The following is a 27,502-nucleotide window of genomic DNA, read 5'->3' on the forward strand; positions in this document are numbered from 1 at the left end:
AGAGTTTGAAATTGAAAAAATATTGTATACATATCATGAAGCAATATCGGCAATTTTCGGTAAAATGGCTGGCACTAGGCCGATAGCTAAATTTGTCCATGGCTGGCACTGAAAGGGTTAAGAAAGCTACATTATTTCATACTCAATGCGCATTTGCAAAGGCCAAAATGCAGTGTTGTAGGTTTGCATTTAGAAATTAGTCAGATGCCTTTTATTGAATAGTCGTGACCACTACGCCTTCTTCACTGCCATATATTGCTAAAATCAAGACTTCCATTTTAATTTCTAGTACAGCGGTACCTTAAAATACGATTGTCCCGGCATACGAATTATTTGAGATACAACATGAAAATTTCTAATAATTTTGTTCTGACGAAAAATTTGAGATACGAATCGAATATTTCTCTTGAAATTAAAATTAGGCTGTCGGTATGCTGAGTACGTCACAATATGGAAGAAGCCGATATGCTATTCGCCAAAATCCTTCTCATAATACCTGAAAGAGATACGATGCTTGCTCTTTTTCAATTCAGCGTTATCCATTAAAAGTTATAGTGAAAACGAAACCGAAAACAGATGGTGATAAAACTTAAATGATGACAAAGTTGAAGTTTAGATTAGTAAAATACGTACTAAAACTTAGCTTCAAGTATGTGTTTAGTAAGCTAAATTCGTTTAAGGTAAATATTATACATCTGTCTCAAAGGTAAGAGGTATTAAATTGTAATATTACATTGTATTGCAGATCTTACCACTAAATACACTAAAGTTACTGTAGGTACAGTTGCTAAGGTTAGTGTCCTATTTTATTACTAATTTTTAATACATTGTATTATTTGTCATTTAACTTTATTTTGAGGTAGTTTCATATTGGTGGAACGCATTAATATATATTACATTATTTTAACTGAGTTAATTTGCTCTGAGATACAATTTTTGACATACAACGATAGTTATAGAACGAATTAAAGTCGTATCTAAAGGTACCACTGTATATTCATCTGGAAGACTTGCATAAAACACAGCGCTAAGCATACTGGTCACTCGTAGGACATCGTAACATACATCGACATAATCCTCAAATCGTGCGAAGAGTTTTTGTCATACTGACAACGTGGAATTTCAGATTGTAGAGTCAGATATATATAAGTTAGATTGCATACGTTGCCCTCTCTCTATTTCTGATCTCTGGTGTGGGGAGGCATTGCTGGTTGTTTCAGGTGCAGGATGAATGTCAACAGCTCATGGGCTCGGATTAGCCTAGTGGCCAATATGCAGTGCAAGTGGGTGGGACGTTTTGAGATGCCAACAACAAATCATAGGCAGGATGTTATGACAAGCTATATTCTCTGTAGGCTTGTTTTTTCATGAGGGTAGTCAAAGTAAAACTGTCTATGGTATCTGTGGTAGCTGGTGAGATGATATATGTGTATGTAATGCTGAGCCAAGCTGAAGCTGCAGAATATGAAGAATTTAAGATGAAGGAGACAACCAGTGTATTTATAGATGCATTGCGTATGCCGAGTTTTTGCGTACGTGCCGGCCACTTAGTGTCTGTAACCACCCTCCCTCAGCTTCACATTCTGCACTTCTTACATCAACCTGTCATTCGCTTTGTATCTTGTTATTTATTTGAGTCTTGTGGCTAAAAAGCTTATTCATACACATATAGTGGAAAGACTCATTAGTGTGAAGGTATTTGAGCACAACTTAAAACCGCTTTGTAAACTAATATAAAACTTATGTGTGTGGGTAGAGTGCGCAGCAGCGGTCATTGCTCCCAAATCCCAATGTGGTTTTACGTTAGCGAAATGGCTGACAGCAAAATCAATAGAAGCTCTGATTATTTCCAATTACAATTTGGCAGCTACGATAGCTATTGAAAGCTGCTAGTTTGAAATGTGAGACCGATGCGCACTGTCACAAAAACTTGTATTTTGTCTCGGTGATGCTTGGCTGACTGCAAAAGATAAAGTTAGTGATTCATGTCCTTGCGAAACTTATCTATCATAATTTATCAGCAGACTTATGTCATTCAAGATTATGTCTTGACAGCGCTGATATGCTCGTAACCATGAAAACAACAAGTTTATCATCATGAAAACACAGCTGCTTCATCAGTAGTTGACGTCACGCTAGTAGTTATTACCACTATAGATAGTTTTATAATTCCGTCATTATTTCTCCATTAACAACAAACACTTGTCTCCATTCGGGTATAGCTTGACTGGCGGTCTTCGCTTTGCTCGTTCTTTCACTCCCCTGTACCTGCCAAGTTCGGCAGTAAAACTTTCACAGATTTCTTTTCTATTTCTTAATTTTGCATAGAGTCATTGCCAATTATCGCAATAAAAGAATGTTTATATTATGTTTGCCCAGCAGAGTTGCGTCAGAAAGTTTAATCTACTTTGTATAAGGCTATATGTGACAATGATTACGTATGGGTTCTCTGAGAATTTCATATGAGTATTGTTGAAACTTATTGGATAATGATTGTCTCACAGCTGATATTTCAACTAGTGAGTCTACCAATTCGTAGCAATGAGTGTTTGTACATGTCTAACAATCATTCTAAAAGCATCCTTTTCTCCGATAGTGACAAAAACAATATAACTTATAGGCCTTTGCATCTGCATTACTGAATGGACATCTCTTTAGGGTTGAATGTTTTTTACTTTAAGAAGAATATGACGTTAAAATGACTCATCAAAAGTCACCCCATTATACTTTATGTTTGCAATTGGTGATCATTATAAATCCTTCACAGTTGACAAGCAGAACAGGTGTGTCCCAATTATGATACATTATAGGTATGATACAGTTGACCAACGCTATAGTATGTTACAATTGATAAGCAAGTAGTTGTTTCAAAATTGACAAACAGTTTTGGTGTGTCACAGTTGACAAACAGTTTTGGTGTGTCACAGTTGACAAACAGTTTAGGTGTGTCATAGTTGACAAACAGTTCAGGTCTGTCACAGTTGACAAACGGGACCCGTGTTTGACAATTGACAAACATTGCAGATTTGTCACAGCTGGCCAACAGTATAGCTGTGTCACAGTTGTGTAACAACCGTGCCATAATTGTTACAACAATGTAGTGGGTCACAATTGATAAACAAATAGGTGTTTCACATTTGACAAACAGTACAAGGGTTTAGCTATTGACATACAGTGTAAATGTGTTACGGCTGAAAACAATACTGTAGTTTGAGTATTGACAGACAGTATAGTGTGTCACAACTGACAAACAGCACAAGTGAGCAGTAGCTGACAAACAGTAAAGTGTGTCACAACTGACAAACAGCACAAGTGAGCAGTAGCTGACAGACAGTATAGTGTGTCACAACTGACAAACAGCACAAGTGAGCAGTAGCTGACAAACAGTAAAGTGTGTCACAACTGACAAACAGCACAAGTGAGCAGTAGCTGACAAACAGTAAATATGTGTCAACTTACAGGTAGGTAATTCATCAGACGAATCCTCTGGATAACATTTTTTCTTAGCTGCTCTTTCTTTGCACTGTATTTGTCAAAGGGAATGGAGTTTTAGCCTAGATCTGTCATCAATACATAAATAATAAAAAAACTTTAAAACCAAGCAATCTGACAGGTTATTTCAGCAATTGAATTGACAAAATCGTTTGTGACTCCTTGTAATTTTTCACCAAGTTTGCATGAGGTGACATTTATCGTTCATCGGTGTGCTATAGGATTTTCGAATAGGTATGTTGGAAAATTATTTGATCAACCTATCATTGCTACATTTGACGTAAAGAAAAATGCAGCTCTCGTTTTTCAAGAAATGTTTGAGAAAATTTTGCTCATGAAAAATAGGCCAATCCCTTCAGTGTGTTTTTGGCAAAAGCAGTATTTGAGTATAAAACATTTGTTTTGCTGTTGATATACCATCACTGAACTGCTTTCTCGTTGTAGCCTCAAGGGATGCCCTTGAATAAAATAAAAGCATTATTCTTACAGAATGTACTATTAAAATGGCCTTTTTGCATTCCGGTGTTCCAGATTAATGACATCATAAATTTTAATTTTTTATTGAAAATTTTGCGACGCTGCCCATTATTGCAATTTAATAGATAATAATCAAGAATAAATAGTTAGGATTATTTATTTCTGCTCTGGCTGGAGAAGCAAATTTTGCACTCGGATCACGTTCACAGTTTCTCAAGTAACCTCAAAAGTTAATGGAAAATGCTCAACTCTGGAGTCTAATCCAGTTTTACAAATGCGTTTGGGATTAATGTGATCTTTCCTAAAAGCTAATTGGTGCATCTAAATTTGTAAAACAAGACCCTATGCCTGTATAAGGTTATCATGTGGTCGCGCCATCACATAATCACCTAGTTAAACTCTTCAATCGCATAACAATAATTCAAATTTGTTATACTTAAAAAATAATACATACATTTTAAAACGAAGTATTGAAGCTCGCATGGCTTATCATCTAGCGACTTGTAAGAGACATCCTGCATTTAAATGAATACTATTGTATCAGTTGCCTTCAGCTCACCGTAGGTTCACATGAGAGTCGAGGAGTCCTTAATCTGTTCTGTAGGCATACTACTCGGGTTTCTCATCATCATATGGTGTGTCATCTAGAGTGGGGTGCCAGAGATGAGATCGTAGTTTTTCATAGTATATTTTTTAGACTAGTTTATCTAATTTAAGCAGTCATGCATTTGGCACATATCGCGTTGAGCATTAACTTTCAGTCGAAAACAATTCAGTTTATGACCCATATTGCATATCTGCACTTGCGTTTTGTACTCTTTTGCCAATATATAATTTTTACATAGACCTCTCAAGTGCACCCCAAGCACTAAATCTCAAGCTGCCTACTGACCTAGTAAAGACTCCCGTGTGGTACCCAATTGTATGACTGGAGTTGAATTACAGAAAATTGCGTAACCGCTAGTTTTACAGTTACACGCTGCCCAGCATGGCCCCCTGGTATTAAAATTGATAATGTTTCATACCTAGTCTGACTGTGACTTTATGTCAAGAGTTAATCAGGTATTCTAAAGGGTAAATATTGAATTTAGGGTGCAAGATTTTAATTTTCACTGCATGCAAATTTTGTTTCTAGATTTTTAAACTCATTAAAAATTCAACCCTTTGTCTAAGTTTAAAAGTAAAAATTATGTCGACTGCTCCCTGACTGTCTAAAAGAAAAGTGAATTTTCATTATGATAGTTGCTGAATTTTCATTATGATAGTATGCTGAGGTTATCAATTTCTGTTACATCTTATCTCTAAAACTATTGTAAATGCGATAGCTGTTCATAGTGAGGTGTCAACAATGGTGTGTGGCATTGCCAATAAGTTGAAACATGTTGCGTGTGTAGCTGAATGAAGTTTCCAAAGGAAATATAAAATCTTCAGCCTTACGCTACAGCCAAAACCGCCTTAGCATCGGAAAAACAGCAGGGCACTTCACTTGTTTTCATATTGGACACCATGTTAGAAGGCAATCCAATTGGCAGCTCGCTTGTGAAGCGTGCCAAAAGATTTCTTCTCACGGAGTGCTACAATATGTAACACCGGTAATAACAGTGTTTGCTATAGATCAAATGTCTGTCTGATTCACTGAGAATATTCAAGCAAAGGAAGTGTGTGTTTGATAACGTCACAGCCAAAGTGCAACCATCTGGTAAAAACAATTTCTTTAGAAAACCTTACGTTGGTCAGATCTGTTTTCTGACAGTCAAGGGATTTATTCCGATCAACACCTGACCTCAGCTTAGAACTAGTGCTGATCACATGAGCATAAACTTGTTTGTCTCTTTATTGTTTTAGGCCAAAATCTATCTTTGTTCGCTGGCATCATAAGTCTGGGTGTGGGAGACTCCTGTGCCAGTCTATTTGGATCCAGGTTTGGAAGGCTAGCTTACCCAGGTATCGGCTATAATTACATATATCAGCCTTTCAAGGTCAAGTCGTTTAATTTTTGCTGTCGTTGGGCAAAGGTAATGGGTAGGGCATACGTAGGGTACCGGCACAACATTGGCTAGTTGCCAAGTTTTTCGTATGACATTAAATGTCAGTTAGCAATCACTAAATAGCAAAACAGTTGCTGGATTACTGAAATATTTGAATATCGTTGGCAGATGAGCTTTTCATGAAAAACTTGGTGTCTCAATCAAATAATTTTTAAGAGGGTGCAAATTACATCGAAGATTTAGTTTTTCGACACGTGCAAATGTATCTTCATTTTTTATTCATCTGTTAAGCACAATTCATCATTGGGCTTTTGGTTTGCGATCACTTCGCTTAGTAGTGTGACAAACTTTGTGTCAACTAACATTTGAACAATCGACCCACCCTCACATAATTACGTACTTTCTCAACGTAACATCACCTGGAAACTTGGTAAAGCATTATGGCAACTATCTCCCTCATGCTCTCTTTGGTTGAATGTTTCATTGGGTTGTGAATGGACCGTGTGACTTATTCACAGCCTCGCAAAAGCAATCAGAGAAGACTAACATGATGGCGATAGGTTTTTGTGTTAAAATCACACTATTGATTGCTAGAACCCTTATTGGTGCTGGGCATTAAAATTCTCGCTAAATGCTTTACTGGTAACCAGCATTTTTACATTCTTTCAACCCTCCCCCTCCTACTATACTTTGAACTATACCATTGTCATCCTGGTGCAGCGAGCCTACCATTTTTAACAGCTGTGTGCAAACTATTTTCCATCTAAGCATCTCATTCCATTTTTATTGCCATCATCTACTATCCATGTTTCCTTGGCTGCCAGCTTTGCTACAGATTTCATTGGCTATTGCTTCCAACTTGCTGATGCTATTGGGCAATTATCATCTCTAGCTCGCTCTTCCTTGGGCTTTTGTTCATAATTCACAGATTTTATTGGCCATCCTTTTCAATGTACTAAGTTTGTATTCCTTCCCTTTGATTGGCTGTTTTCTACTTATTTTTGGTTATTGTTTACATTTCCTCTATTCCATCACTCTACAATCAGTAATGCAATTAGCTTATCATTTATTGCTAAAGATGTTGTTCATTTTTACTGGCAAAAAGTGGCGATTAGCAATTCGCCAGCTCCCACCATTAATAAAAGGGTCAATTACATTAGATACAAGTTTCTCGCAATAGTTTATTGCCTACTATCATGCATTAGTATGTCATTGTGGTCTGTATTGCTTAATGAATATGGCTCTCGCTAAAATACTCTTTAATACATTGCTTCAATCTGAATGCATTTAAATCTCCTTAAACAACATGTTCTACTTTTATCTACTGTAAGTATTGATTTATTAATTTACTCTCTCCCTATAATTTAAGTTTTTAGTATTGTTTTCACATAATGTAGGCTACACTGTAGAACCCAGTCAAATAGAGGTGGCGTTCAAATAGAGGCTGGCGGTGTATTTTTCAAATAGCTCATCAGAATTTTGGGAAGATAAATTTAACCCTTGCACGGTGAAGCGAATATGGCTGAGTGACATTAACCCCTTTTAGATGCAATAAATCTGCTAACTTACCTCCAACTTGTCTTTCAATTTTTTATTTCATTCTAAATTTGAAGGCCTATTTTTATTTTAGAAACATATTTAACGATGGTGCGTAAAAGTTCATTGTACTCATTGATATGGTTGCTACAGTCTGCAGCCAAAACTGGCTCTTTATGTGCGATAGAAGAGGAGTTATGATCGTTGATTCAATGTAAGCCGAGTTGAGATAATCACAAGGATATTATCAACTAATATGCTGTAAATCTGAAAATTTATAAGTTAGGCCTATATAATAATCTATCAAATGCTACAAAATACAAATATATACTCAAGAACAAGTGACATAAACAAAGCATACTTACAATACATTCAAAAACAAAAATTTACATTTTTGAAACAAATTTATTAGCATCGTTTGCTCGGCCAGTTGAGTTCTGATTGTTGCTTTAGTTTGAAAAGATTTTATTTTTTTCTGGCTGCAGGGTGATTAATTGGTGGTGCTCTCTTTTTTAACTTTTCTCTTATAGTGGCGGTCAAATAGAGGCGACATTCAAATAGAGGCGGCGTTCAAATAGAGGCGGCGTTCAAATAATGGTGGCGTTCAATTAAAGGTTTTACGGTATGTTTTAATGCTATGTATAATTAGTTGAAGCGTTTTTAATTTTTTCTGGGCTTTATAATATATTAAACAAAATGTCATGTATTTTTATAAAATATTAGTTTTAACATATATGACAGGTTCGGGAATGCATCGGAAATTGTGTGTTAGAAATTTTTCCTGTTCTATTTCTGTTCCTGTCCGAAGCAAGTCTAGATTTGTCCCTTGCAGCTTTTCTCTGCCCGAGGATGTGTTCAAATGATGCCAGCTACATATTTATACAGTTACGTGTGTAACAGCTTATATAACATAAGTATATCTAGAAAGTGTTGCGGAGTAGTCTTTTATCATATAGGTAATACAGGAAATTCTCTGTTTTTATATTCACAATAAGGAGGGTAAGTCAGATTTTTCCAAATGGTCGGAGTAATAATCGCCATTTTTTGACAATTTAGTCAGTTATCTCAGACAAGACTCAACATAAACTTCAATATAAGAAATGAACCGCTAAAGTGCTTTAGTTAGCCTAGTCAACAGTCTGGCTCCCTAGTAATAATGATGACAGTCCACATTTGTGATTTACCTGAGCAACTTCTCACGTGAAAGTATTTTCATATGTTGAAAGTTACTTCGGGTTAAAATAATTTTGTGCCACTGACTCCTTTAAAGATGTTTCAATCAATACATTTTAGTGCAACCAATCAAAATATGACTATTAAAATTACTTCCAAGTGTGTAGCTTAGGTTTTAGTTGTAACTTGTATATAGCAAAAGAAGTTAGGTTGGGCTTTTGCACCATTTATAAGAACTCAACCCTAACATATGTCCAAAACCTCCAAGGCTGGGGCTAATTATGAGACATTACGAAAGTAATGTACTGTAAGTAATGTAAGTATTGTACATATTAAAAATTAGTAACAAAATACAGTCAAACATGGATAACTCGAACTTCAAGGGACCGAGCAAAAGTGTTCGAATTATCAGAGCGTTCAAGTTATCAGAGCACTGTCACAAGTCCATATATTTACTTATTTATTAGTAGATACATGTACATATACAAACTATAATATAAATCAAAAGCACAAATGGTTTGTTTCAAATTAAATGCTTCTAATGTAAAGTTTAAAACGTTTTTATCAAAAAGTATAGAGATTTTTCTATCACTTGAGATTGGTTTGTTGTTTGAGGTGATGTTATTGCCAGGACGTTTTTTTAGATTGACATTGGCAAAACTTGATCGTTGTTGAAATGCTCAAAAGAAAAGACATCTTTTTCTTTTGAGCGTTTTACCCACGATCAATTTTGCCGACTTTTCTTGAAGTTTATGCAACTTCAAGAAAAAGTTACCAAAGAAAAATCCCTTACTTTACCTGGGATTCGTTAAGAGCAACACTCCGAGGCAGTTCAATTAAAAGTTTTACGAGGTTTAACGGTACATTGTATATCACTCACGCTTTTTGAATGGATACTTATTGAATGTACACATGTATTCTGTGTTTAGGTAAAACGATGAATAGTTTTTTTAGCTAAGACAACGTATACGTTTAATAAGAACAATTTTAAGACGTTTTAAACATTCAACATTTCGACGTTGATTCAACACGGAATCAACGTCGGAAAACTATTCGTCACGGGCTAGCCGGGTCACGCACTCAAGGATTTTCGCCACGCACATACAAAACAACATGCTGTTTTTGTTTTGTATGTGCGTGGCGAAAATCCTTGCGCGCGTGACCCGGCAAGCCCGTGCTATTAATCGTATAGCAGTGTAAATCAAATTTGACCAAACCTTTAGAAAAGTCGTTGACAAAATTATTTTGCCGATGGTGGTAATAACAACGCTTATGAATTACGAAAATATGAGGTTTACCTCTATGGCTTTGAATAAAGTGATTTTCTAAAGCGATAACAACCGTTTCGGTAGCCGTTGGGCAAAAAAACAGTTCGAATTAACAGTGTTGAGTTCGAGTTATCTATAGCAATTTATCATTACGTGGGAACGGACCAAAGAAACTGTTCGAATTAACCATGTTTTCGAGCTATCCGTGGCCGAGTTATCCATGTTTGACTGTAGTATATTAACCTTAGTAACCATAGTTACCTGCAACAACTTTCATGTAATTAGTGGTTATGATTTGCTTATCATTATGGTTCTTAGTTCTTTCGTTAACATCGGTATCAATCCTAGGACCCATGGCTAACGAATTAAAGTTATATATGTAGTTATATAGTTATATACATACAATTAAATAAAGTTTCTAGTAAATATTATATTAAATGCTAAAATGTACAGTAAATTTTTAATTTTGCTCGCTTTTCACCAACTTTTACTTTCACTCACGCAATATCAAGCATTTACGGGACATGAAGAATGCTGAACTGAGAGACCGAGCATCTTATCTCTTTCAGGCATAGTACTAGGGATTTCGGCGAAGAGCATATCACCATCTTTCTTATTTCAGCGTAATCAGCACACAACCGCCCCATTTGAATTTCGAGAGACGTTTTTGTTGATGTCGCATGGCGAACAAAATACCGGATGGAAAAACATCAAGTTCCACATCACAAGGCAAAATAATCGTAAAGCAGGAACGTCGTAACTCGGAGGAGCACTGTACTACTAATACAATGCGCATTTATTGGCATCCACTGCTAGCGTCAGCCACAGCCTCATGGCACCCGAGTGTGTTAGCGACGGTTCAGCCTTTCGTCATGCTTAGATCGGACTCCCAGATTTTCATTCAATTTTGTTCGTGCTGCTCACGTACGTCTAAATTTGTGTTTGTCTTCAGAATAGATTCGCAAACATTGAAGTAAAACTTTGTGGCAACTGAAAAAATTACAAATTTTGAAGTAAAAATTTGGGCTAAAACTACTTATGGTATAACTGTTAGTGCAATGGCGACATATTTATTTATGGAAAGGAACTTGAAGGCCCATCAAAATTGGAATAATAATGACTTTAAAACATTCTGTGGTTTTTAGTTATTTCATTATCATGGGTGCTTTTAGATACTGTAAGCTACAAAATACCCAATCACACATTTTCCCGCCTCACAAGTGTGCATATCTTCGTCTCTCAATAATAGTTTCTGCTTGTTTATTTCATATTATCCATTGGTTAGTATTAAATTTTTTAGTTCATGAAAATTATTAAATGTTCTGTTGAATTGAAAAACATGCTATACTTATAAAGCTAGCCATCAGAGAGATCGCTTAAACATTGAAGCTTAGCTCATCGTCATCCCAATGATAGTTTAATTACTGCGTTTTTAAGTGCATGCTGTTTTCTTTTATGACGTAGGGAAAGTTCTATGCAGGGTTTTTTCTACTTTGGTTATTACACCAATGTCAAAGATCATCAAGTGTTTTGCTGAAGAGTCACACTAGTTATTCCAACTTCCTGAAACAGCTTAAACAGTTCCACTAATTTTGTTACCAACGGTATTTTCAGCTGACTTAATAAGTTCAATTTTGACACGTTTAGTATAAGCACTCCTAGTAGGAGGAAAAATTAGGCCTGTAAGTCGCATGCCTTGTTCATAATTTGATTCATACGTGTTCTTGTTTCTTTTATTCATGCCTTAGGAGCAGTGTATTCCATTCATGTGTTCTGTTTTGTTAAAAATTGATGTCAGACTTTGTTAAGCTCTATTCGTTCATTCATAAGGATCATGTTTTGATTGTGACAACAGCGGTCAGGTAGCTAAGGATGGGCCTGGGGCTATGTAGGCCTTGTTAGCTCATCAACATCTCTCCTACTTCTTCCTCCGCAAGTTTCACGTCTCTCTGCAATGCTGCCACAAGTTCTACCTCTTATAACACCTTCCCTGCTGTGCTGTCACTTGTTGTATTTCTCATAACACCCTCCCTGCTGTGCTGTCACACGTTGTATCTCTCATAATACCCTCCCTGCTAAGTTGTCCCATGTTTTACTTGTAACAATTCCTTGCTGTGCTGTGGTTATCTCATACTCGAGCTTACATTCTACTATATTTCTTATCAGGGGGCGCATTTATCCAAACTAGCTGAGGTATCAGGTGGTTCGCGTAAATTTTCAACCAGCATTATGACGATAATGGTCTGGGAACCTCGCTATTCGGCAAATTTATGTAGTACTACCAAACAGCCTAGTAATGCCCACGATTTCTTTCATTTGCTGTCAGATAGCCCGCAGGTAGGTGTTTGAGAGGCTGGTTTTCAGGAGCCACATAGAATTTTCACACCAAATAGTTTCGGCGACCTGGCGTAGGGCTCAGAGCACGTGTGACTGAAGGTTGGTCAAAATTGACCAAAAAATGTTGAAACGCATAGCGGCTACGCAGACAAACAGACGGATAGAATGACAAAGTGGGATTTATTAATATACAGTGGATTCATTCCATACGATTTTAATTCATTCCAGTGTTGGCATCGTAAGGTGAAACTGTCATATAGAAGAGTACAAAAACCCATAGGAATTATCTAATGCGAATACCCCTTGGGAGAAATCATCAAAATTTCATGTACGTACTGGTAGGCTACATATTAGTATAAATTAGTATATACTGGTATATATTTGTTAAAGGTTAGTGACAAAATAGTTTTCTAACCTTCATAACTTTAGTTACCTATTATAACTTTAGTTTATTTGGTATATTTAGTATTATAAGATACAATAAAATGCAACATTACTATTTATTATGTGCGATACATACCGTAGGGAGTTCTTACTTTCAAGGCAGACATATAGCATGAACATTGAATTTAACGTCAATGAATTTATTTTACTAAACACATACTTAAAGCTAAGTTTTAGTATGTATTTTACTTAACTTACACTTTTTCATCGGCTAAAATTTTATCACCGATCTAGTTCCGGTTTAGTTTTCAATATAACTTGCAATGAATAACCTGAACTGAGAGAGAGAGAGTAAGCATCGTATTTCTTTCAAAGGTTGTAAGAGGGATTTCGACCAATAGCATATCGGCATCTTCGTTATTTCGAAGTTTTCAGCTTACCAATTGCCAGATTTTGATTTCGAGAAAAACTTTTGTTAATTATGTGTGCCAAAAAAATGTCACATGGTGGGTACCAAAAAGACATTGTGTTCCACATCATAAGGCTAAAAAATTGTATAACAGGGACGTTGTAACTCGGGGGCGTACTGTAGTATGTATCGGTTAAATAAACACAGGACTTGCTGTAGATCAGATTTTTAAGAATGTATTTCAGGTGTCACGCATACATATTGATCTTTGCATTGCTTGTGTCTCATTGATTAGAGCTTTTGCGGTATAGTATACTTTTTGCTTTCAAGCATTACAAGAACATCTTTTGGCAGCATCAGTAGATCTATTTGGTCGAAGCCTGATTGATCAACCTAAATGACCTTGGCCATATGTTTTAATAAATCAACATCTTAGTTACTGTTAAATATGAAGCATTGTAAGGAAATGTCGACTTGCTTTATGGTTCTCTAGACTGTCTATTGCTTCTGATTTCTTGCCACTAAATGGTATAAAGCAAAGAGTGTCGGTTGGTTAAACCTAAACATTATACAGGACGCTGATTTGCTCTTTGTACTCACACACAAGCCATATACATGTAAGTTGTGCTATGGCACCCGATGCACGAGTCATTTTACATCCTTGTAGAATATCTTAGCTAATGAGTGTTTCTTTGGAAAATACAATCAGAACCAATGCATTCCATTTGTACTTGTGTTGGTCCTTTCACTAGCAGATATTAGTAAGTGTATCCAGCTGACCTCGAGCTCACTCGTATATTTTGTCACGTCATCATTATTATTCTGGCTGCGGATAAGTTCCTTGTTATTGTCATATACTCTTTCGTCACGCTTCATTTCATTTCGGTCACACTTGTCTCATCGTGTCACAGCTTTAGCTAACATTGCGTAAGCGTTGCATACTTTTTCTTCACAGGTAGCAAGAAAACATTGGAAGGAACTCTAGCCGCTTGGCTGTCCATGTTCATCTTCTCATGCGGCATTGCTCTACCTTCTGGTTAGTACTTGGCCAGCCTGCAGTCGGGCTCAGCTTCATATTTTCTACTGTTAGTAACACTTCCAGCGCACCTGATTAATAATGTCACTGCGGTTTACCACAGATATACTTTGGAATTTGGTGGCGTTAGGCTCTAGTCTTGCTTCATTGCGTCTATCCGCTTGCGCAATGAATTTCATAGGCTATTATTTGAGGCACAGAAGCAAGTGGCTGGCACATTGCATATAGAGTCGTTCGCTCCCAAGCTCTGGTCTGTGATTACTCATCTCCTGAAAATGTCACATCTCAACAACTTGACATCACGCCATGTAGCTAAGCCCTGTCATAAAACGCGTTCATCTCGAGGCTAGAAAACATCTGCTGTAGGAGGTCACAGCTTAGAAATAAACACCAACATTTTGTTCACAAGACTTTGATAACCTTTGGTTTGTTTATGGATTTACATGTACATGTATTTAGTGGGAGTTGGTGAGTTACGTTGTTTTCGGAGTTGGTGTGTTATCGTCAAATATAGGTCTTAAACTAATGATATACGTAGTCTGGTCGGCCATGCTCAAGGTTGGTCATGTACAACCAAACCTCACATTTGATTATATAATATATCATTAGCAAATGCAATTTTTACTCTACTTTTTCACTACCAATTCAGCAACATGGTTTGTTGGCTGAAAGTGAAATTGCACCAAAGTAAAACAGGAAATCGCAGAAATGCTTTGATTAAAGATATGACCTTATCGTATCATCCAGCTACCACTTCATCTCTGGATGAGTGAGTTTAGTTCTTCCACTCAATAGATACCGTAAAACCTCTTTTTTGAGTGCCACCTCTAATAGAATGCTACTATAGAAAAAGTTGAAAAATACAACGCCACCCTCTAATGAAACGCCGCCTCTATTTGCCCTCCATTAACATTTTTTGATATTTAAAAACCCATAACAGAAAGGGATCAGTAGAAAAGTGCCTACAAAATAGTACTAATCATAACTCGGTTACATCGATAACAATTAATTTTTTTAGTTGTTGCTGTGGTGGTTGTCATGATTTTAGGTATGGTGTATTGGAGAAGATGATCGTCACAATCATCAGAGCTACATTCTGATTCAAAGTATTCAAAATCACTAAGGCCTAAATCATATCCACTGTTTTCAGATTCGTCTATAATGTGGTTTACAATCTAACCTGAAGACTTAAAAACATTTTGCTGAACAATGCGAATACTTTTCAGGAATGCCGTACGGCGTAATAGCAGCCATTGCTATGGCGTATTCTAACTATAGAACGTTAAAAACGTCTCTAAAAATTTAAAACTCGTCCAGTTTCTGACTCCAAAGCTTTACATTTTTTTCTTCAAAACTTTGAAAGCGACACCATTGAAATACTAAATAACAGCACCATGCTAATATTTTACAATCAAAATATTTCTTTGTTTAACTTGGTCTGATACTTCGACATACATGAAAACGCCTTAAAAATATGCTGAGGCCGATGGCATGAATGTCAATTCGCCCAAAGGAGTGTGTAAAATATAGGCGACATCAGCATCGCTTCTTTCGTCTATAAAAGGGTTAAATTTATCGTCCAAAACATCTGGCGAGCTAGTCGAAAAATACCATGCCACCCTGTATTTGAACACCACTTCTAATTAAACACCACTATAGGGGAACAGTTAAAAAATAAAGCGGCATGGTGTTCAAATAGAAGTTTCACGGTAGCTTGTCATTCATGTAGAGTGTAATGAGACTTCTCGGTCACAATCATTAAAATCTATTGGTATAATACATTATAAAAATTGCTCCTTTTTTCGGGAATTCAAATGACCGTACAATTTTTGCTTATATATTAGTAGTTCCGTGAGGGTCTCTCACTTGAACTCTATTCGTGTGACATCCTTAGTAGTCTCCAAATCTAAATCTTTCCAATTCATGAAGTAATGAGGCCTTGACATATCTAGCGACTTTCTATACATGTATGCTCTCAGAATCACAAGTATTTAAATATTGAAAATATATGGTTATCCTAAATATATAATATGTTTACCCCTTCATTTTGTCTTTCTAGGCAGCTTGCCTAAGAAACTTTTTTTACTTTCATATGATTGACTTTTTGGCCATACAGCATCTTGTCTACTTGTGAGCCTTTCGAGAATGTGTCAATTGATAGCTCAATTGATAGTCAATTGATGCACTGCATGGACAAGACTGCCACAAAAGACAAGACATTTGAAGTAAGCATTTAAAGTAATCCATAAATACAGATTATCATATATTTTTTGAGTAGGAAATAATAAAGGTTTAACCAAATGCTTTTATAAATGACAGCTTGTCATGCCAAGGTTAATTTTTAGGCATATATGAGGTAAAAGGTCTGTCGCTATTACCTGTCACAATGTGCCAGTGTCTAAATACATTACCATAGAATTGTGGGTAATGTCTGCCTCAATCATTTTGTGGTATTGCTAGAGCCTATCTGTTGGCTTTTGTGTATGAGTACATGCAGGACTTAACCAGGGTGAGTGGGAGACGTTTGTTAGATGAATATTATTGAGGGTCGCCGCAATACTGAATACGAAATATGAATAAGAGAAAACTCTTTCGTAATCAAAGTGTCCACAGTAACTACTGCTTACTCATAACGGTGATTAGAATTAAATGGTTATACCAAAGCAAAGCGTGTTGAGAGTGAAGTTTAGCTGAAGAAAGTCTCTGTAACTTTGAATATAGTATGTATTTAGTTTGTTTCCTTCTACTCCGCTGTTCTTTTAAATCGATAAGGTAATAACGGTGCTGTGTGTGGGTATACAGATTAATGTAGAGCGGATGACATCCATAACATAGCGGATGACATCCATCCATCGTTTGGCTCTCCTTTCCAGAATATTTGGTCAGTTTTGGTACACTACTTCTCATGATTATCTGAGTTTGTTTTGGGGTTGGTGTATCCCAAAGAGACGCCAAACACAGGATGCGACCAATTTTAGGAAACAGACAGAGTTTTGAAACCAAATATTTTTGATGGCCTGGTGAAATGCTCAGAGCATATGCGTGAGAAGTTTGAACAAAATCGGGCAAAAAATATGAAGAGAGAGTGAGAAAACTGAGACAACTGAGTGCAGAGGTAGTTGTAGAACTTGCTTTAGCCAAACATGATGGATTTCATTGAGTTTAAAGCTTGCCCACACATCCTCCACATATGTATACTTGGACGAAATTTAATCCTATCAGACACGTTTTGCCATACATTTTGGAGAGAAAAGCGCTGTAGTTTTTGAGCTTTGATTTTTTTCCAGTGACATTGTGATAGAATTTTGTAGGCTGATTGTGTTTTGGGAATTTCAACTAAAAGTTTATTGAGTCCATTTCCTACAAGTTTTCCCAATTTTTGTTCTAATCTATTTCAAGATAACAAAACGTTGATACGCATTCTACATAGCATGCAAGCTAAGTTAGAGGAGGTGTGACAAGAATTTCACATACTTTACACATTAGCAACTTCATCGTGTAAGCTTATTAAAACCAATTTCAGATTTGCTTCCTTCTATTTGTTCTACCTTTATCAATTGCATTCAAATCATTCCAACTACTTATTTTTACGACTGACTGTGCAATACTTCATATATGCCCAAATATGTTTATAGCAGAAAACTTTACATGGGTTGTTTTCATATTCTAAAACAGCTTCAGCTGGGAGATTTTATGTGCGTTATGTTTTTAATACTTAAATACGGTTGATAAAAACAAAGCTAATGTTAGGCTAAAATTTTCTGACTTACAAGTTATCGCAATAGCGCTGCGATATTGTTAATTTTCATGGATTGCGGCGCAAAATAGACTTGAATTTAGATTGGTATTGGAAGTACCGATGTGGAGGTTAAGCATCGGCCCATCTTTTTTCAAAAAAGCCTGGAACATATGATACTTTGTAAGTTAAACTATTAAGCATAGAATAAATAGTACTTTAGCCTGCCAAACTGACAAAGATTTTACCCCTTACCTAATGAATTCTGGGTCTGCCACATTATAAGTGTCTTGCCCATTGCTTGATCAACATCAACACAGCTGATACATTTACTATTGTTAGTCAGTACGTAAATTGAAGGGTCTTATTTGCCATTTATAACAATGAAATTCACTATACACAATCTCAAATAAGAAAAGGATTGCGATGTAATGCTTTAATTTACTAGCATTATGAAATTAATTCGTTCAAACGATCTATAAAGTTAGTTTCTCATCTGACTATAGCTCGTTCCTTTTTGTTTTGGTCGGGCTGCAAAGCTAGTGCGTTTCTTTCTACTATTATATTTATACATTGAATTTTAAAATTATGATAAATAAATAATTGTGATTTTAGAAATTACTTGATGAAATGGTTTTGTGTAAACTATATTATACATTTTAGTTGAAAAACGTTGCTCTTATCTCAGTTTAGGAGTCAATATAAGTGTGTTTTATTTATGTATTAAAATGTCCAGTAAAACTAAACTGTACTACTAATAGTATTGCATAGGGATAAAAGAGAGACCTTTTACATAGGGAGCTGAAACCTTCAGTAATTATTAATTACAAGAAACCTTGATTGATTTTGTTTAGTTTTGTTATTATATTCACAGGATTTGAATATATACATATATCTATATATAAATATACCTCATCATAAGTGAATACGAACAAATAAGTACAAGTCTATTTTCTGTAATAAAATGAACACTTAATCTATCCAACATAAAATATCTAAATCACGTTAGTTTGGAATTAGAATCAGTGGATCAGATCGTCATCTGAATTGGCGGGTACATTTTGAATCGGCTCCTTTCTATTTATAATCCTTAGCAATACACTCTTCATGAATTAGATACAGTAATGATGTATCCATACCTACTTCCATAGTAGGATTCATTTTCATGCTGAATCTTTAACTGTTTAAACCACGTTTGGTAGGAATCCTCATACAAAAGAAAATAACATAGCAGTAATGCACTGCCTGTAGCATTGGAGATTTTAATTAGTCAAGTAGATAAAACCTGTATTTGAACGGCACCTTTATTTAAACGTCACCTCTATTTGAGTGCCACTATGGGAAAGGGTTGAAAAATGAACCGGCACCCTTTGACCACCACTATTTGACATTCTTCCAATTTATGAAGCCATAATAGCGAGTGATCAGTAAGAGTGTCCACAAAAATGTGCTAGTAATGACAGTACTATCTTACATGAATAACATTCATTCCGGTGTTTCTGTTTTTATTGAAGTTGTTTTCCAACTCCTAGTCTTTAGGCTTTTCCTTTAAACTTTGATTGCAACACCATGGAAATAATTAGTAACTGTATCAGGCTAATAGTAGCTTCTTGTTTAGCGCCGTCATGATACTTCGTTGTATGTAAAACACGTTTTAGCAATTGCGGTGCTTTGGATGACTAGTGCTAAGCGTGAATCCGGCTAAAAGTTTATTATTGTTTTTTCGAAAAGTTTTTCAGATAGCAACGGATAAAAGTTTTGCTTTGCCACAAAAATTGTTTGGACACTAATATCACCTAGTTCAGCGGTGCCAAAGAAGAGTTCAGGTCAGCAGACACTGGAAGGTATTGAATAGCCAGAAGATGATGAAATGGTTCCATACGAAAGTAACAATCAGAACGCAACCTGCCAAGCAAACGGTGCAAATAATTTGGTTTCAGAAAGGTTAATGTTTGTTTCTGCATGTGTTATAATTGTGGTTTTTTATGTCACGTGTTCTTGAATAATTATTTGTACCATTTGTTAGATTATTATTATAAAACTTATAAATTTGCAGATTTATAGCATATTATTTGAAAGCGTGATCGCGGTAATCTGAACTCAGTTTAAAATGGGTTGACGCTTGAAATTCCTGTTCTATTGGACATAAAAAGCTAGTTTTGGCTGCAAACTGTAGCAAACATATCGATAAGTGTGGTGAGATTTTATGCTACCTTTTATTAAATATACGTGTAGATATAAAATCAAAGTATGCTTTCAAATTTTAAGTGAAATAAAAAATTTAAAGCTCCAACAAATTACAACGCAGGGCACAGGACCACAGGCTATAATATCATCGTAGGTTAATTGCAAGCAATAGATATCAACTGGTAGATACATGTATCAGCTTCCTCGTGCATATTTATTTAGAGATTTACAACAAGTTTGAGGTAAGTTAGCAAATGTTTTGCATACAAAAGGATTAATGTCGCACCGCCCGAAGAAGAGTATAAAATATGGGTGACATTCGATTCGCTCGTGACAGGGTTGAATTTATCTTGTCAGCATTTTGACAAGGTGTTTGAAAAATACAATGTCAACCATTATTTGAACGTCACCTCTAATGAAGCACCACTCTAAGGGAAGGATTGAAAAGTACACTAGTGTTATATGCTATGAGTTTTTGAGCTTCGAAGTTGTGGTTTTGATCGTAGGACTGAGGAGGACAAATTTACATGATACGCGGGAGTGGTCGCACAACTCGCAATTATTAGTAGCTGACGAGTTTACGTGCTATGAAGAAATTGTCGCACAACTAGGCATTTTCTATATTAGTCTGTTGCGTTTTTAGCTACAACGGGGCGCATGTTTTATATCACAGCTGACACTCCTAAAATGCGTCTAATGTCAATATGTAGGAATTTTTTCTTTCAAATTCAGAGTTAATATTTTTTATTTCAGAGATAATATTTTTAAAACACGTGCATTAAAAACAGAGATGCTGTAAGGATGTCACTAATGAAAACGATGAAAATCTAACCTCCAATCGCAAAGATTTGTGCAATAATACGAATATCGATCTTTACATGATACGCAGTACTTCGTTGTTGAGTCGATGTTTTCAAAAATACCCCCTCCCCCTTGCAATGGAGGTTTGAATCGCTCCGAAGATTTAAAGATTCGACATTTTCAACCATTTACATGCTACGAAAATGAAAAATACAACAAAACGTCGTAGTATGTAACACTAGTGATAGAGCACCATGGCATTCAAATGAAGGTTTTACAGTAGTTGCTTGCATAACAAAAGTGACAACCATTTGCATTTTTCATATAGTTGCGCTACTACAAATTGGTGTGAACTTTGATTCTGTCATACTCTTATTGCAGGATATATTGTCTCAATTGCAAAATTTGATTAGAAAAAAACATAGCATTTGATGAGTGGAAGTCACAAGCAGTATTCAGTAAAAGTATTCAGATTTGGTAGTTAATTACGCAGGACACTAGTTATATCACCAGTGTGTTGGTGTGGGTTTCTAGGTTAAATGGCCTAATGTCGTAATGTTTTTTTAGTTAGCTGTTGCAACATCAAACTTTGTTATCAACATAAGATATTGCCTCAGTCTAGGAACCTTGTATAGTATTCTATTTATATAGTGTGTTTGTGTTATGTACTGCGCAAACCGTGTCTATCAAGGCTGGTGTAAGGTATATAAACCTTGCTAATATGAAACTATCGGTTTTGGTCATATCATAAGATAGTTGTATATTGTAGTTGCCTCATAACTCTTTTAATAGTGTTTTTTGTTATTGTTGCCAAATGTCCTTTTGAAGTCCGGTTAGATAGTCAGTTATCAAGGTATCTTTTGGTATTTTTCCATCGCGTGTCTACAGAAATTCTTTGCAAATGTTACTTATTATTCTGGCAACCACAAATGTACTTGATGAATAATTACCTACACCATAATCAAAATTGGCGTACTCTAATTGGACTACATAAAAACTTCACTGCCGTTAGAACCAGTACTTTTTTAATTTCTCTGTCACCTTGGCTTCTGTTTGTTTTTTTTTGTGCATAAATTAAATGATGCTTTTCCAAGACAACAAGCAACCATCTTATAGCAATGACTTCATTTCTATCTGTCATCTAATCAAGAGCAAAGCCAAAACAGCAAAAAAGACATGTTTTGCCACGGAATGGCTGAACATGCATGAAACGTTTAATCACAAAATCTACTATATAAACGGCAATCGTTGTGGGTGTGTGTCCACCTTATGGAGTACCATACTTTTCGGACTATTAGCTGCTACTTTTTTCTGATGGTTTGAGCCATGCGGCTTATATAAGGGTGCGGCTACTCTGTGGTTTTTTCTTTCACCGCTAGGGCGCTTTAACAAGAATCTCCGGTTAGTGCGCCTCTATACATAACCTATTCATCGTTTTCCGTTTTCACACAAAAATGACGTAATAATTACAACTCTATGAATTTCTTTTAGCTTCATGACACGCGATGCTTTTTTGTCCTCGACGTATTAGGGCTAATTTGTTTTCGGCAAAACGATATCAACAATTATAGACTTTCTCGATATTAGAATTTGGCGATTAAATTCTATTAACTGTATGAAACATAAAGCCGTTTTTGTGAACCTCTATTTCTGGCTTATCTTAAGGTTCAATTGCTAAATCGCCGTAAAGGTTAATAATTTTCACGCGGACAATTGTATTATCTCGAGTGGGAAGAGCCTCTAGAATCTAGATTCTCTCACCTTCGATCAGACAAAGATACTACAATATTTTATTTTTACATTACATATCGTCGTACCAGTATCATCGTATTCAGAGTTCTGATGGATAGCTGTTGGTGGAACAGTAACTTTTTTGTACACACACTTCTATGCAAGAATTGTTATTATTAATTCAACATATTCAGAACTTTTATTTTGTTTTCTCAGTTCGTATTAATTGTATCATTACCGAATCATCTCATATTGTAATCATAGCAAAACAGATTCAATTTAGCTATTACTTGCTAATTATTTCACGTTTACGTCTAAACCCTTTTATAGTCGTTTTATTTTTTTTAATTTATTTGACCTGCACGAAACATTTTTCTCATGATATGAAGTTTAAAAGTTGTTTGACAAAGTTTGAAAACCTTTACAGTTGTTTTTAGTTAGAATGGCATTTGTTGTTATATGTTAAATACAAATCAATTTTCTGTTCACAGACTTTTTTTATTACCCGGGCAACGCTGGGTTGTACAGCTAGAAGTATTAGCTTACACATCTTTCCTTTTAAACCTAACCAATTAATTTTTCGTAATTAATTTCACATTTTACAACAAACATTTGTAAGATTACTGTAAGATTTATTGTGTAAGATTGCAAGTATCAGTTCTTCCTCACTCTCTTATATTTACATACATTTACATACTTTGAGAAATATATATATAGATGTATAAATTTACATTCTCTTATTACATTTATAAACTTCCTATAACTTTTGAAGTTTATAATATAAGTTTTTTAATGTTTGTTTCATCGTCGTTATTATTTCAACTTGCATTCTTTTAAACATAATTTGAGTATCGTGTTTGAAGTTTAAACATTATCCATTTTCCTATCACTGTTATTATCACTTGATTAGTTTCCAATCTTTATTATTAATATTATTCTTTTATTCAACCATTTTTGTTGTTTGAAAACCTTTACAGTTGTTTTATTTTCTCTCTTTATTTATTTCAACTACACAAAACACTTCTCTCATGATATGTAGTTGGAAAGTTAGAATGGCAAATGTTGTTATATGTTAAATACAAATCAATTTTCTGTCAAAAGACTTTTTTACTACCCGGGCAACGCCAGGTAGCACAGCTAGCTAGTGCTGGTATAAAAACAAAGGTTGGCATAATGTAACAGAACCATGTAGAATAATTACGCCATGCATGGATCAGAAAATTTAACTTGTACATGGACATTGCGTTTTTATACAAACCTTTCAATGAGTTATAAACTCAAACGTTATTAATATATATGTTTTACTATAGAAGTCCACACTATTTTTCTTACTATATAAATGCTCTAATATATGCAACTTTCCATTTTAGCCATGTAATAGTTAACTATGAAAATACCGCAACTGATATTTAGGACTTCATGGTGACTAAAGCCAATGAACTCTACTAATGGTCTATGAAAGACTTTCAAATGTACTTTGCATCAGTACTAAATTTTTATCTATAGCTTCTTGCCCCGTAGCATAATTGAGCGCATCTAAGTTTTAATTAGGTAATTCATTGAATAACGAGTTTTAACCTTTTTACTCGTAATCTTCATTATCAAACTCGGTTAAAAATCTAAACTGTCTAATTGCAAGTTGTGCAATGGTACCAGAGAAAAAAAACTTGCAGAGGTGGATAATCGCGAATAGAGGAGATTGGCATAATATTGTGTTCCTGATAATTATCAAATTCGAAAAGTTTTCAGACAGCTATCTAATAAAAAAAGGTAAAAGAAAGGTATATGCTGCACATAGTACGGTGTAACGTTACAATTTATTGCAGATCACAACTACTAAATTCACTAAAATTACTGTAGATAACTAAACTTACTAAGGTTAAAATATTATTTTGTTACTAATTTTTAATATGTACAGTACGCATATAAATTTTTGATGGTTTTTACTAGGGGTGTTTGCATTAGATATTTACTATGGGTTTCTATACTACTTTATATGAAATTTTCGTTTTACGATGTCAACCCTGGAAAGAGATCAAATCGTATAGCAAGCGTTCACTGTAATTCCTAGCATTTTCTGTAATACTTGAATAGTGTGTCCTAGTTTTGAAAAGCTACTGCGCTTGTAGGCATGCTTTAAGAACTCATTCAGCATTGTTTTTGAAACTCGTCAATGTATCCAGTTACTGTAAAACCTCTAATTGAACACCATGGCGCTCTATTTTTCAACCCTTCCTTTGTGATGGCGGTCAATTGGAGGCGGCGTTCAAATAGAGGCTGGCGGTCTATTTTTAAAATAGCCTGTCAAAATTTTCGGAAGACAAATTTAGTCCTATTACAGGCGAAGCGAATGTCACCTATATTTGGCCCTCTTTTTCCGGTAAACTGATATTAAAAATTTTGAACGCAATGAATATGCTAACTTACCTCTAACTTGTCAACGATCTCCTAATAAATATGCATCAAAAAACCGAGAAATATCTTTGCCAGTTGATATCTATTGCTTGCAATTGACCTGCGATGATCTTATAGCCTTGTGTCCTTCCTTGCAATTTGTTGGCATTTCCACTTTTTATTTCATTCTAAATTTGAAGATATTTTTATTTTATATTTAGTAATCTTGCATAAAAACTCATTACACTCACTGATATGTTTGCTACAGTCTGCAGCCAAAACTAGCTTTTTATGTGCAATAAAAGTGGAGTTATTAGCATCGATCCATTGTAAGCCGTGTTAAGATAGCCGCAAAATGCTATTAAATAACATGCTATAAATCTGCATATTTATAAATTATACAACAGTAATCTATCAAATGGTACAAATATATATTCATGAACATGTGACATAAACGAACCACACTTATATTACATGCAGAAACAAAAATTAACGTTTTTAAAACAAAAAAATATTTCTATCGTTGGCTTGGATAGCTGCGTTCTGATTGTTGCTTTCGATGGAATGAACATCTTCTAGTTGTCCAATACCTTCCACAATATCTTCTGGCTTCTATTTTTTTTTTGTACTGTTGACCCAGTCCGATATTAGCATCCAAACAATTTTTCGGCAGATCAAAACTTTCACGTGCTGCATTTAGCACTAATGCAGTGCTAAAAGTTTGCCCACTAAACGTATAACCATTAGTCCAAAACTTGCGAACCGGTTTTTATATGCATGTCCTTCGAAGTATTAGGACCGCGTTAAACAAGGAACTACTGTTAGCCTAAGATAGTAGTTATTTTTATGGCGTTGCTTTCCAAGTTCCATCTACCATCGTAAATTTAAGCCGGTTTTTTATATATGTAGGCTAATTCGAAGTAGAAAGACTGCGTTAAACAGAAAGCTACTACTAGCCTGAGACCGTTATTGATTATTGCTACGATGTTGCTTTCAAAGTTTTAACGAAAAAAAAGAAACGCTTTGGAATTGCACAACGAGAGAATTAACTGATATTGATATAAACGATTCATTATTAATACAATTTTGTGTACACTTTTTTACTGACCAGTTGATGATATGGGCTCAGAAAGATCAAATAATGTAAAGGTGGCGATCAAATGGAAGTGGCGTTCAAATGGAGAGTGGCGGTTTATTTTTCAACCTTTCACTCAGGGTGACGGTCAATTGGAGGTGGTGTTCAAATAGAGGTGGCGTTCAATTCGGGGTTTTACGGTATATATTAAATAAGCTTTGCTACCCGGCGTTGCCAGGTAGCACAGCAGGTATTAAACATCAGCTTATAAACAATGAGAGGTAATGAAAGTTGCCTGCCATTTGCTATTAGCCTGGTACGGTGCCAATGGATAATTTCAGTAAGCTTACTAATAAGAGCTACTATTTCTCATGGCGTTACGCCATCACTTTGCGTCGTGGCGAAAATTGGTAGCGTATTTGCTCCCATATAGTGGTATATATCGCCTAATGAATCTATCAAGTTCATGTGGTTGACTTGGTAAGGCATCAGACTGGTGTACTGGAGGGTCTGAGATCAAATCTTCTGCGATGTGAACTCTTTATTCCAAGATTTTAATAGCTATAGCTGGAACTACTGGTACACATACGGTACCAGAATTGAGAAATATATATATAGAAGATGTTGTTTGAGTTATTATAGACTGCTTATCATTTTTTTTATTTCAAAAAATTTTTTCAAGTTTTCCAAGGATCAATAGCTTTTTGTGTAAATGATTTTCATAATTTCTCTAAACAGTCTAAACATCATACATTTGCATAGAGAAAATTTGATCAGTTCTTGTTGAGAAGCCATTTACTTTATTTTTATTTTGTCCTTCTGGTAGATCTACAACTCCATCGATAGGTCGAAACCGCTTCTTATCGTTTATAATATATTTCCAAATAGTTGTTTTTGTAATGACTCAAGTAGCTAGCCATTTTGTTTGACCTTTGTTTTCAAAAAACATTTTTCCTAACCAAATGCGTTTCTTGAATGGCTCATATATGGCTTATCTGTTTCCATGAATGTAAAATAGGTCGATATACAGTAAACAACTATCACTCATACATTGCAAAATGTTTTTAGTCTTTCAACGTCCTTTATATAAGCTATTCTTCAGGCAAAATGGTTCCCATGCCTACTAATTTTGGCAAACAGCGCTCAGCATATCCTGTGTTTGCATGGCATATCACCTGCAGCCAATTGATTAAATGTATGCAATATTATTATAATAGCTAACTAACCTAGAAATTTTTAGGTTGAACTGCTGTCATTTCATTAAAAACATAATGCTTTGGTTATCTTTGCTGCTGGAAACAGAGGTTTGATTTTCATTGTCTGTTTAGTGGTTTATGGTTTTTGGTATACTTGGTCATAAAGCATTTTGTTACTATCCAAAGGTTTGTTAACATTGTGCTATTGTCCGAATGCAGCTTTATTATATACCATCTGCATTACGGGCCAAATATAGGTCTCATATCATCCTACTAGAAAAA

The 27,502-nt window shown here is 35.3% G+C and overlaps 1 protein-coding gene across 2 annotated transcripts in view; it reads left to right on the top strand.

Moving 5' to 3' along the window:
- The window catches only part of LOC137402796 (dolichol kinase-like), a 66,237-nt gene that overhangs the window by 25,439 nt on the left and 13,296 nt on the right, over positions 1–27,502 (top strand). The window contains exons 9-10 of one of the 2 annotated variants that reach the window (XM_068089303.1): positions 5,815–5,913; positions 14,020–14,100. In XM_068089303.1, the coding sequence (XP_067945404.1) occupies positions 5,815–5,913; positions 14,020–14,100 (180 nt within the window). The remainder of the gene's footprint in view (positions 1–5,814; positions 5,914–14,019; positions 14,101–27,502) is intronic. The other variant, XM_068089308.1, reaches the window with a different exon arrangement.

This window comes from Watersipora subatra, chromosome 1, assembly GCF_963576615.1.
Source record: "Watersipora subatra chromosome 1, tzWatSuba1.1, whole genome shotgun sequence".
NCBI classification, from domain to species: Eukaryota; Metazoa; Bryozoa; class Gymnolaemata; order Cheilostomatida; family Watersiporidae; genus Watersipora; species Watersipora subatra.